A 12,564-nucleotide genomic window follows, 5' to 3' on the forward strand; every position below is an offset into this window, starting at 1 on the left:
GTTGAGTTAACATTCTCCATTTAGAAGAATGATGTCACCTCTCTCAACAGGACAACCTGGTCCCGGATGGAATCTGAAGACGACTGACTTGTTTTCTGCAAGGCAGATCTTCTGAATATCATGGGCAGCTGTGACCGTAGTATTAAACACCTGGATGCTCGCCAATCCACCTCTTATTTTTGTCCTTTAAATGGATGGGAAATGGTCCAGAAAGATTGCTGATCTCCACTAACATTTAGTTCAGAGCGCTCCCGTAACAATCCGGCCTTAACTAACAGCCAATAAAGCCATAAATTGGTAACTGATTCTATAACGTGACTTTAATTCAAGGATTGAAATACGGCCAATGAAATGATAAGCCACCAAGGTTTTATGCTGTATGAAAGGAGGAAAAAAAAAAATCATTGAGGCAGCGCGGAGAGCGCGTTAGCTGGTACTAAAGCACAGACATATGACCGGTATTGGTGACACTTAGGGATTGTTGCTAGGAGAACATCGCTTATAGTCATTACATGGAAGGTTCTCGATAACTTACACAACAAATCCAAACTAGGCAACACATAACTGCCCAAGATAAGAGAAAACATCAGTGAAAGTCCTGTACGATTACTGAAAGCGAGAGTGTCCTGATATGGCTTTAGGGACTTTTGGAAGCATAGGAATTTAATAGTGAAGCCAATGTTCAAAGCATTTCCTATAGATCAAAAATGTTCTCCGGAGCTGCTCTTCACAACAAAACTTTAAAAATGAAGGTAAATGCTACAGAAACTAACATGATCATCCAGTCACAATGTATGTAAGCCAGGATGTCAAGTTTGATGTCAGATAATATATACACAATGGCTCCAACAGTAGAACAGTGAGTGCAGCTCTGGAGTATAATACAGGATGTAACTCAGGATCAGTAATGTAATGTATGTACACAGTGACTGCACCAGCAGAATAGTGAGTGCAGCTCTGGGGTATAATACAGGATGTAACTCAGGATCAGTAATGTAATGTATGTACACAGTAACTGCACCAGCAGAATAGTGAGTGCAGCTCTGGGGTATAATACAGGATGTAACTCAGGATCAGTAATGTAATGTATGTGCACAGTGACTGCACCAGCAGAATAGTGAGTGCAGCTCTGGGGTATAATACAGGATGTAACTCAGGATCAGTAATGTAATGTATGTACACAGTGACTGCACCAGCAGAATAGTGAGTGCAGCTCTGGGTATAATACAGGATGTAACTCAGGATCAGTAATGTAATGTATGTACACAGTGACTGCACCAGCAGAATAGTGAGTGCAGCTCTGGGGTATAATACAGGATGTAACTCAGGATCAGTAATGTAATGTATGTACACAGTGACTGCACCAGCAGAATAGTGAGTGCAGCTCTGGGGTATAATACAGGATGTAACTCAGGATCAGTAATGTAATGTATGTACACAGTGACTGCACCAGCAGAATAGTGAGTGCAGCTCTGGAGTATAATACAGGATGTAACTCAGGATCAGTAATGTAATGTATGTACACAGTGACTGCACCAGCAGAATAGTGAGTGCAGCTCTGGGGTATAATACAGGAGGTAACTCAGGATCAGTAATGTAATGTATGTACACAGTGACTACACCAGCAGAATAGTGAGTGCAGCTCTGGGGTATAATACAGGATGTAACTCAGGATCAGTAATGTAATGTATGTACACAGTGACTGCACCAGCAGAATAGTGAGTGCAGCTCTGGGGTATAATACAGGATGTAACTCAGGATCAGTAATGTAATGTATGTACACAGTGACTGCACCAGCAGAATAGTGAGTGCAGCTCTGGAGTATAATGCAGGATGTAACCCAGGATCAGTAATGTAATGTATGTACACAGTGACTGCACCAGCAGAATAGTCAGTGCAGCTCTGGAGTATAATACAGGATGTAAACGAGGATCAGTAATGTAATGTATGTACACAGTGACTGCACCAGCAGAATAGTGAGTGCAGCTCTGGAGTATAATACAGGATGTAACTCAGGATCAGTAATGTAATGTATGTACACAGTGACTGCACCAGCAGAATAGTGAGTGCAGCTCTGGGGTATAATACAGGAGGTAACTCAGGATCAGTAATGTAATGTATGTACACAGTGACTGCACCAGCAGAATAGTGAGTGCAGCTCTGGGGTATAATACAGGATGTAACTCAGGATCAGTAATGTAATGTATGTACACAGTGACTGCACCAGCAGAATAGTGAGTGCAGCTCTGGGGTATAATACAGGAGGTAACTCAGGATCAGTAATGTAATGTATGTACACAATGACTGCACCAGCAGAATAGTCAGTGCAGCTCTGGAGTATAATACAGGATGTAAATCAGGATCAGTAATGTAATGTATGTACACAATGACTGCACCAGCAGAATAGTGAGTGCAGCTCTGGGGTATAATACAGAATGTAACTCAGGATCAGTAATGTAATGTATGTACACAGTGACTGCACCAGCAGAATAGTGAGTGCAGCTCTGGGGTATAATACAGGATGTAACTCAGGATCAGTAATGTAATGTATGTACACAGTGACTGCACCAGCAGAATAGTGAGTGCAGCTCTGGAGTATAATACAGGAGGTAACTCAGAATCAGTAATGTAATGTATGTACACAGTGACTGCAGCAGCAGAATAGTCAGTGCAGCTCTGGGGTATAATACAGGAGGTAACTCAGGATCAGTAATGTAATGTATGTACACAGTGACTGCACCAGCAGAATAGTGAGTGCAGCTCTGGGGTATAATACAGGATGTAACTCAGGATCAGTAATGTATGTACACAGTGACTGCACCAGCAGAATAGTGAGTGCAGCTCTGGAGTATAATACAGGATGTAACTCAGGATCAGTAATGTAATGTATGTACACAGTGACTGCACCAGCAGAATAGTGAGTGCAGCTCTGGAGTATAATACAGGATGTAACTCAGGATCAGTAATGTAATGTATGTACACAGTGACTGCACTAGCAGAATAGTGAGTACAGCTCTGGTAAGTAATGTGTGTACAATGTGATTTATCAAACTTTACATCTAAATGTTAAAGTGATGTTTAAAAATAGATAAGCCCCTTAGGAAATGCCGAATCTTGTCCTATGTAGTGCACTGACACCCTGTATCTCTACCGCACACCTATGGGTCAGTAATCTGTGCCGCTGACCATGATCAGAACTGTGGGGAGGAGACATTTTCTTACTTGGCAGTAACACCAGTAATAACCGTTATCAGGCTTGATGGGAACCGAGTAAACAGGAGTCTGAAACAAACAAGCAGCGCCCGCTCCTCTTTATGGTCGCACTTCTCTGCTTCTTCATTGTTGTCGGTCATTGTTGGTTACAGTAAATGAGATCACAGCTCTTAGTCATAAAGCAATAACTGGCCGGAAGCTCTCAGCATTTCATCCATGATATTTTCCTGACGTCGCTACGAACTTTAATTGTTGCCAAATCTGTTTTGCCTTCAGGTTTTGCCAAGACGATCAAATGTTAGTTATTTTCTTGTTCCCATTTTTTTCCAAAATTGGTTTTGAGGAAGTGATACTTATTAAAGGGTTAATTTACATACTAATCAGAACCCTGATGCTCTATAGTGCCGATCCATCTGTGTTTGAGCCGGAACTTGAAGTCCAGACTTCGCTTTCATAGATACACAGTACCACCAAGACCCCTGATTGGACGTATGGCCAGATAGGTGGGTCACCATTCCACTGACCCCACATCAAAGTACTAGCCTTAGTGGTCAGATTTAATTTTCCTAATGGCTAAAAAAAACTAAAAAAATATATATACCATAAGTAAAGGAAAAGAAATAAAAAAGTGTTTAACAATAATAAAAAACAAACAAACAAATGAAAGATTAATATATCCCCTTTTATAAATGCAGGACTAAAAAAAAATAACATAAAAAATATAAATAAACATCACAAGACCAAAAATATTCTGAAAATGTAAAAATTTAACCATATTGACACCATGGGTGTGTCACTGAATTTTATGCCATTGGGCAGTGAAGAGAAAATAATTATATTTTTACCACCAAAATTTTGTTTTAGCTCCAGATTTTACATTTTTCTACATTGGGATATGGGCAAAAATGGCACCGAAATTTGTCAAACAATTTCTGCTAAATGTAGACATACCCCATATGTGGCTATACAGTACTGTTTAGCCACATGGTGAAACTTGGGGAGGGACGAAGTGCTAATGGCCTCCTGGAACACAGATTTCCCTCTAATAGTTTGTGGACTCCATATAAAGAGCCCCTAAGTGAAGAAGAAGAGCAGAATCCCCCCTCAAGTGCCAACATTTTGGAAATTATACACCTGCCAAACATGTCGACCATAAATGTGGTTTAGGCAGACTGGTTCTCAGAAGGAAGGGGGGCATTTGGATTTAGCACATAATTTGCTGGATTTATTTTGGGATGCTAGGACACAGAGTTTTTAATTTTTTTTGTGGAAGCCCCCTATATTTCCATTAACAGATGATGGACCTGAGTCAACTTTTTTGTGGATTGAGTTGAAGCTTTGATTGGGAACATTTTGCATAACGTTTGGGATCGCAGTTATCCAGCACTCTACGCTGAGCACTTACATCAAGGTTTCCATCTAAATCTCCAAGTGATGTGACAGATGAAACCCCCGATGGATCCATTCACTATAATGAGCAAGCCGAGTTACCCTGGACTCCATCTGGCCTCTGTTCAGTGGTGCCCTTCTTTTCAGAAGTGCACAAAACTGTGGCCGACGGCACTTTTATGCAATCCTTAAAAAGACGGGCACCGCCGGATCACAGGTCAGACGGCATCCACAGTGGCTCCATCTGCCTCATTATAGGGAATCTCCTGCCAAAGGGTTCTGTCTGAATCACATATTTCGGAGATTTACATGGAAATCCTAGTGCAAGCGCTCAGCACAGAGCACAGGATAAATGTGGGCCGAGCCTTACTGCGATTTTTTTTTTGGAGGCAGAATGAACAAATCAACAGCAGGCGAAGAATTGATTTCATTTATTTTTTATGCCATTCCTCATGCGGCAAGGGTGATTAGGTGACTTTATTCTTCTGGTCGGTGCAATTACAGCGATACCAGATTTATATCGGGTTTTTATGTTTGGCTGTGTGCTTTTTATTGCAAAAATTGGATTTTGCATCACCATTTTTTGAGAGCTTTAATTTTTCCATATTTTGTTTCCCACAAAGTCATGTGAGAGCTTGTCTTTTGTGAGACGAGTTGACGTTTTTATTGGTACCATTTTCGGTCAGATGACATTTTTTGATCACTTTCTTTTACGATTTCTGGAAGGCAGAATAAACAAAAACCAGCAATTCAGGATTTTTTTTTAATGCTGTTCCGCGTGTGGTAAAATTGATAAGGCAGTTTTATTCTTCAGGTCAGTACGATTACAGCGACACCGCATTTATATTTTTTTATGTTTTGGTGCTTTTACACAGTAAAAACTATTTGATAGAAAACATAATTATTTTTACAACGCTTTATTCTGAGAGCTATAACTTTTCTATTTTTCAGCTGATGGAGCTGTATGGTGTCTTGCTTTTTGCAGGACAAGATGATGTTTTCATCTATAACATTTTTATTTACATTCATCTTTTTGATCGCTTTTTATTCCACTTATTGCCTGGTGTATGATGAAAAGGCATAGTTTGTTACTTTTTTTTATATTTTTTTCAATTCAGTATGCCTGTACAGAAGATTCTTAGACCATATTCTTAGCACAGTCTAAGTGGCTTTCTATATCTTAGGGACTCTGGGTCAACTTATCAACAATCGGACCCCTGTGTTGGCGTTTCGAGAATGTCCATCGGAAGGTAGAGTGTCTTACCTCCCTCTCTCTGTCTGTTAAATGTTGTGATCACTCTCAATCGCAGCATTTGGGAGGCTTAAAAGCCAGAGGCAGTGCTGGCACCATCACTGGCTGTCACAGCAGGAGCTCGACCATTGACAGCGCCGAGCTCCTGGTGTGATCATGCGGGTACCGATGGCGCGAGTCCCCGCTTCTCTTCCTGTGCTTCTCAGCTGTCAGCATGGAACTGTCACTGCATGTTTACACACAGTGACAGTTGAAATGCATGATGTACATAGCACATCATAGTGTGGGAACTGACACTCGATCATGACATGCTAAGCCCGTAATTGGTCATAAAGGGGTAAACATAAAAAATATAGACAAAAATAAATATGAACAAATATTGCAAGACCAAAAGTCTTACCAATTAAAATTACAGTTAATTAACCTGGACAGGAAAAAAAAAAATCAAAATAATAGAAAAAATAAAAATTGCACACTGTAATAGGATTAATGTCAAAATTTAGAGAAATGTGTATTACATAACAGTCTTGTAAGGATCTGGAGACATTATCTGAGATCCTGAAAATTAATTACTGAGACCACGGACAGATTTGGTAGCAAAATATTATTTATTGTACACACAGAAACAAAGAAATGGAGAAATAAAGCTGTAAAGTCCATAGATACAATAGACACAAATAACTACAGGGATTGGGAGTTACAATGTATTTGTATTTTAGGATAAAACAGTTGACCGGGGACCAACATCATTGTAGAAGATTAGTGGGTCCTCATCCCTCGTCTTTGGTCCTACATTTGGGTTATGGAGTTTTGTAGCCCATGGTAGATGTTTGGGAATATTCAGGCTGATAACTGTTGGGAGTACCGATGGGTCCACCCTCGTCGTTTCACAGATTTATTTTTTTTCAATTTCTCACCATACCAATAAAATACTTTATCACATCTAGGAAAATCATTGACAAGCAGAAAGTTAGATTATGGCCATTGGGTGGCCACACGCAGACACTTATTGCATAAACAGCTGTCAACAGACTATTGCAAAGTTGTGTTTTCTTTCCATCTTGGCCATTTCGCGTCATCTTCATATATGTTGATCCCAACATCGGAGGAGTTAGAAATCCATTAGAAACATCGCACATTTGAATTAATACGAAAATGCCATTTCCCCTTAATTCTGGACCAATGATGCTCGGCAAATCATTAGTTATCTTAATGCTATTCACTAACATTCACATACTACTTCCAAAACCATTGACTATCTGAGGATTTAGATCTCAGAACCGAAGGTGCATCAAAGCCTTCAAAGTTGACCATGACTTAAAATTGAATAAATAGAGATAGCGGCGCTGATGCAGATGGAAATGAGACGCAGCAGGTAATATTCTGTACCACACACAGAGAGAATTGGATAAATGTATAAAATAAATAAAAAACCTGCGCTGTCTGCTATATATACAGAAATCAAACAATCACAGTACAAAATTACCTGTCAGATGAGGAACATTAATCGTATTGAAATGCATACATGTACTCAAACTCAGATAGATGCACTTAGTAGCTATAATAGAAAAAAAGGAAAAAGAAAAAGGAGAGCAATATTAGTAAATGATTCCTATTTTTAAAGGGGTAAGGATACTACTATAATGTGTATAAATATTATCGGGAGTGCATAAATAATATTCCCGAAAATACCAGGATAATAAAAAAAGAAGAGAATAAAAATATAATAAAATAATATACTCCTGTGGTTTAAACGTTGTTAATAAAGCACCCGTTCCTGCCTGGAAATAGAGTCAATATAGCAGCAAACAAGTACTCGTATATAGATCAATGGAGGCGCCGTGGTTGCGCACACAGTCTCAGTACAGTACCTGTAATGTAGATAGGCGCTTTAAGGATCTCCGTGGTAGCTGTAGATAAATGCTGCTAAATAATCAGCTGATGGATGCGGGCGTTACAATCTTCCAAGCGGCTTATGCGAGCGCTGTCCCGGCCGGTGACAAGCGCCTGCACGGCCGCTACTTGAACGTCCTAGTACGATGCTTCGCAGGACCTGCAGTGACGTTCGGGTCACGTGTTCTTGAGTCACGTGGTGCCCCTGGAGACACTACGGATCGCAGTGGGAGCCAAAAACCAACGCGTTTCGGAATGACGCGGATTCCTTCATCAGGGTTCACCGCGTCATTCCGAAACGCGTTGGTTTTTGGCTCCCACTGCGATCCGTAGTGTCTCCAGGGGCACCACGTGACTCAAGAACACGTGACCCGAACGTCACTGCAGGTCCTGCGAAGCATCGTACTAGGACGTTCAAGTAGCGGCCGTGCAGGCGCTTGTCACCGGCCGGGACAGCGCTCGCATAAGCCGCTTGGAAGATTGTAACGCCCGCATCCATCAGCTGATTATTTAGCAGCATTTATCTACAGCTACCACGGAGATCCTTAAAGCGCCTATCTACATTACAGGTACTGTACTGAGACTGTGTGCGCAACCACGGCGCCTCCATTGATCTATATACGAGTACTTGTTTGCTGCTATATTGACTCTATTTCCAGGCAGGAACGGGTGCTTTATTAACAACGTTTAAACCACAGGAGTATATTATTTTATTATATTTTTATTCTCTTCTTTTTTTATTATCCTGGTATTTTCGGGAATATTATTTATGCACTCCCGATAATATTTATACACATTATAGTAGTATCCTTACCCCTTTAAAAATAGGAATCATTTACTAATATTGCTCTCCTTTTTCTTTTTCCTTTTTTTCTATTATAGCTACTAAGTGCATCTATCTGAGTTTGAGTACATGTATGCATTTCAATACGATTAATGTTCCTCATCTGACAGGTAATTTTGTACTGTGATTGTTTGATTTCTGTATATATAGCAGACAGCGCAGGTTTTTTATTTATTTTATACATTTATCCATGACTTAAAATTGGATAACATTTTACATATTCCATTCATAACTGATGATATAACTTATTCTTGAAAGGTTTTAACTGACTTTTGTAAAATTGCTATTAAATAATTAGAACTCAACTGTCTCCAAGAAATACAATAAGGTTTTATCTCTACGACCGTGCAATACCATTAGTTACCATTATTGTTTTGGAGCACTTTCCATAGAAACCAATGCAACAGCGCCCCCAGAACCGATCAGATTGTTGACATCTTTGCGAAGCCGTGAATTTTGAAATTGAATCAAGTTGCACATACTCTAGCTGTCAATATGGAGATACATTTAGAACTGGACATCATCATAGTTTATTCTGTAAAGTAAGTGTAAATTCATGATATAAGTCCTACATAAAGAAAACCCTGTTTCACATTTGTTAATTTTCATATTTAAAAAATATTTCAGCATTTTTTTAACATGGCATATTCCGTCTCAGGACCGCGCTCCCGTACTGTTGTGCCCCTGTTTAGGTTGGGGATGATGGCATAGTGGATCTCGTCTTGGGATTCATCTTGTGTTTTCTTTGAAGACCCAATATTTTCATACTAGAAAGGTGACACAAAATATTAGGTAATGCATCAATATAATTTCCCCAAATAAATATATTTTTGGGGGATTTAGTAATTCAATTATTTTTTTTTTACTACCGTACACATGTCAGACCCTCTAAATGGGCATCCAAAATCAAAAGTGGCCAAATCTCATATTTTTTTGTGTTATTACTAAATCTCAATGAAAAACAACTGTATTTTTTTAGTTGTTTATTAATGCTAATCAATAATATCTTCCCTTTCTTTTAGAAGCATGAATGTGCAGTGTGTACTTACAATTGCTCTTTTTGCCTTTCTACCCAAATCATTCTTCTCTTTTCCATTAGGTCTGCGATATAACGTAATTAAAAACAGCCTAGTTGAATCGTTTTAATCTCTATGTGGAAACAAGAGGTTAATTTTGCCTGCATGAGTCATCATCACTGCAAACTCCTTGGCATGGGGGAGGAGGGAGCAGTTCGTTCAGGAGGCGAAGAAGGGGAGGACTCAAACAGTGAAAAAAGACTTCCTGTTTCTACATAGAGTAGAGAAATGAGAAGAATTAGCTGGGGAAAAAGGAAAAAATGAACAAATGTCAGTACACAGTGCTATACCGGTAATATGATGTCTGCAATATATTAAGAGGATAAATAATTAATTGGAGGAGGAGGACGAGGAGGAAGAGAAGGAGGAGGAAGAGGAAGATGAGGAGCAGGAGGAGTGCTTCTTTAAACAGCATTTTGGACAAATAATTAGCAACTGGTGTATGTTCTAAAATCTCTGAAGAGAAAGAGCAGGCTACCTCTAAAGTACTCTTAGGCTTCTTCAGAACACTGTAAATATCATTTGGATCTGGGTCAGGATGATTCGCCTTGGCCCTAAACAAAATAATATATAAATAGAATAAATATTAATGTGATCAGCTGATGATAACATTCAATTATACTCAGGACTTATGGAGTCTATCTAGGATTTCCTATAAATGTATGTATTATATTAGCTAACACAACACCATTAATTCCATAGCACCTTACAGACATCGTCATCTCCGTCCCCAATGGACCTCACATTATAAATTCCCTATTAGTATGAGTTTGAAGTGTGGAAAAGTAAACAGAAGCAACATGGAGATGTTGTCCTCCGTGGAATTTGGATCCAGAATTTTTTTTAACGGTCTTCGGCTCGATTTCGAGCCATGGTGATTTGAAGGATGAATGTTCTGTAGGAAGAAAGATGTTGTGCAAGCCTAAGTAGGTCCACCAGGTCTTCTCTGCCATTGTCTTGATGGTATCAAGCCATTGAGTTGGTGGTCTTCCTCTTCACCTTGTCCCTTCTATTCTTCTGACCATGATGTCCTTCTTCAATGATTGCCCTCTCGGTATAATCTATCCAAAGTAGGCAAGTCATAGTTTGGTGATCCTTGCTTCGACGGCTTGATTTGTTCCAAAATTGATTTCTTTGTTCTTCTTGCCATCCATTGTAATGATAGCATCCTTCCCCGGCACCACATTTCGAAAGCGTTGATTTATCTTCTGTCTCGTTTCTTTGTCATCCAGGTTTCACATCAGTAGTGGCTCTTTAATGAAACGGCGCAGATCGCTAAGCTTTCTATGTATTTGTCTGCCAAAGAAAAAGTCTGACCAGCTCCTTCTAAAAGAATGAAGCAAACGTGAACAGGTTAAAGTTTCCATGACTGTAATAAATAAGTGAAAGTCATTGTGTGTGCACCAAGATATGTGCAAAGATTGAATATATGACTGTTAAACTGCATTATTGCCAAATGGATGAAGCATATCAAATTAGGGTATCTAGCAAACTAATTGGTCAATCCATGTGTATCCGAAAAATCATATTAAAAAGGTGAGGGTCCTTTCAAAGAATAGTCGCCTTGTCGTGGCTGGAGGGCATTCAAAAATTCGACAATATGTGACTCAAGTACATAAATTGTATATGTATAGTCTATATAGCAGTAATGCAATTTAAAGGTCCTATGTTCAATGTTTGCATATTTCTTGGTGCTATCTATCTATCTATATCAGAGAATATTGCTATGACGACCTTTGACATCGATGATTATACTGTTTTCAGACAAAGAATGACAAGAGCCGATTCACTCGCATAAATCATGATTTTTCGTATAATCCATTAATTGGAATGGAGATAGACTTTATCTTATTTATTTCCAAGAAATCTAGAAATTTCATTTTTTTTCCGGACCTTGATTGGCTCTGTCTTCCATTAATGGAAGCTGGAAATTGAAGACTGGCATAATTAATTCTCTCAAGACTGTCTTCTGATGAAGCATGCTGATCTAGTTGATCTGATAGCTCACTGCGCGGCTGCAAAGAGAAACAAAACTGTATTAGAAAGATAGATAGATAATAGATAGATAGTTAGTTATATAGATACATACCGTATTTTTTGGACTACAAGACACACTTTTTCCCCCCCAAAAAGGGGGGGAAATTGGGGGTGCATCTAATAGTCGCAATGCAGGCTTACCATGGCGGCAGAGGTGCGGGGATGAGGAGGCGCAGTAAGCGGGGTCCCTTTCTCCGGTGAGGTGATGCAGCAGCCCAGTAAGCAGCAGAGCGGGTGAATCCTGTTGTTATCGGTGGGGGCGGCCATCTTCCTGAAGCCGCGCGTGCGCAGATGAAGTGCTCTGCTTCCCGGGGCTTCAGGAAAATGGCCGCCGCGATCTCCATCTGCGCACGTGCGGCCTCCCGTGGCCATTTTCCTGAAGCCCCGGGAAGCAGAGCACTTCATCTGTGCACGTGTGGCTTCAGGAAGATGGCCGCCCCCACTGATAACAACAGGATTCACCTGGCTCTGCTGCTTACCGGGCTGCTGCATCACCTCACCGGGGAAAGGGACCCCTCTCATGCCATACCTCTCACTGCGCCTCCTCATCCCAGCACCTCCTCATCCCAGCACCTCCTCATCCCAGCACCTCTACCGGTAATCGCTGCAACCCTCCCATGGACACCAGGCCATGGCATCGCCCACCTAAGCAGGAAGGGACCCTGCTCAGGTGCACGCCACACCGCATCACCCCACCTCTGCCGACATCATGCCTCGTGTGACCCTGCTCTGCCACCGCCAGCCCTCAGGTAAGATACTGTACATTCGGACAATAAGACGGACCCCCATCTTATAAAAAATCTTTTTTTCTGCAATTTTCACCCCAAATTTGGGGTGCGTCTTATGGTCCGGTGCGTCTT

General features: G+C 40.4%; 1 protein-coding gene across 2 annotated transcripts in view; it reads right to left on the reverse strand.

Moving 5' to 3' along the window:
- Positions 1–8,787: 8,787 nt before the first annotated feature.
- CD22 (CD22 molecule) overlaps positions 8,788–12,564 on the reverse strand; it is a 43,905-nt gene continuing 40,128 nt past the window's right edge. For both annotated transcript variants that reach the window (XM_069741175.1, XM_069741174.1), the window contains 3 exons: positions 11,561–11,682; positions 10,146–10,221; positions 8,788–9,358 (listed from right to left, as the gene is read on the reverse strand). In XM_069741175.1, coding sequence (XP_069597276.1) covers positions 9,215–9,358; positions 10,146–10,221; positions 11,561–11,682 — 342 coding nt within the window. In that variant the 3' untranslated portion in view covers positions 8,788–9,214. The remainder of the gene's footprint in view (positions 9,359–10,145; positions 10,222–11,560; positions 11,683–12,564) is intronic.

This window comes from Ranitomeya imitator, chromosome 10, assembly GCF_032444005.1.
Source record: "Ranitomeya imitator isolate aRanImi1 chromosome 10, aRanImi1.pri, whole genome shotgun sequence".
Taxonomy (NCBI): Eukaryota; Metazoa; Chordata; class Amphibia; order Anura; family Dendrobatidae; genus Ranitomeya; species Ranitomeya imitator.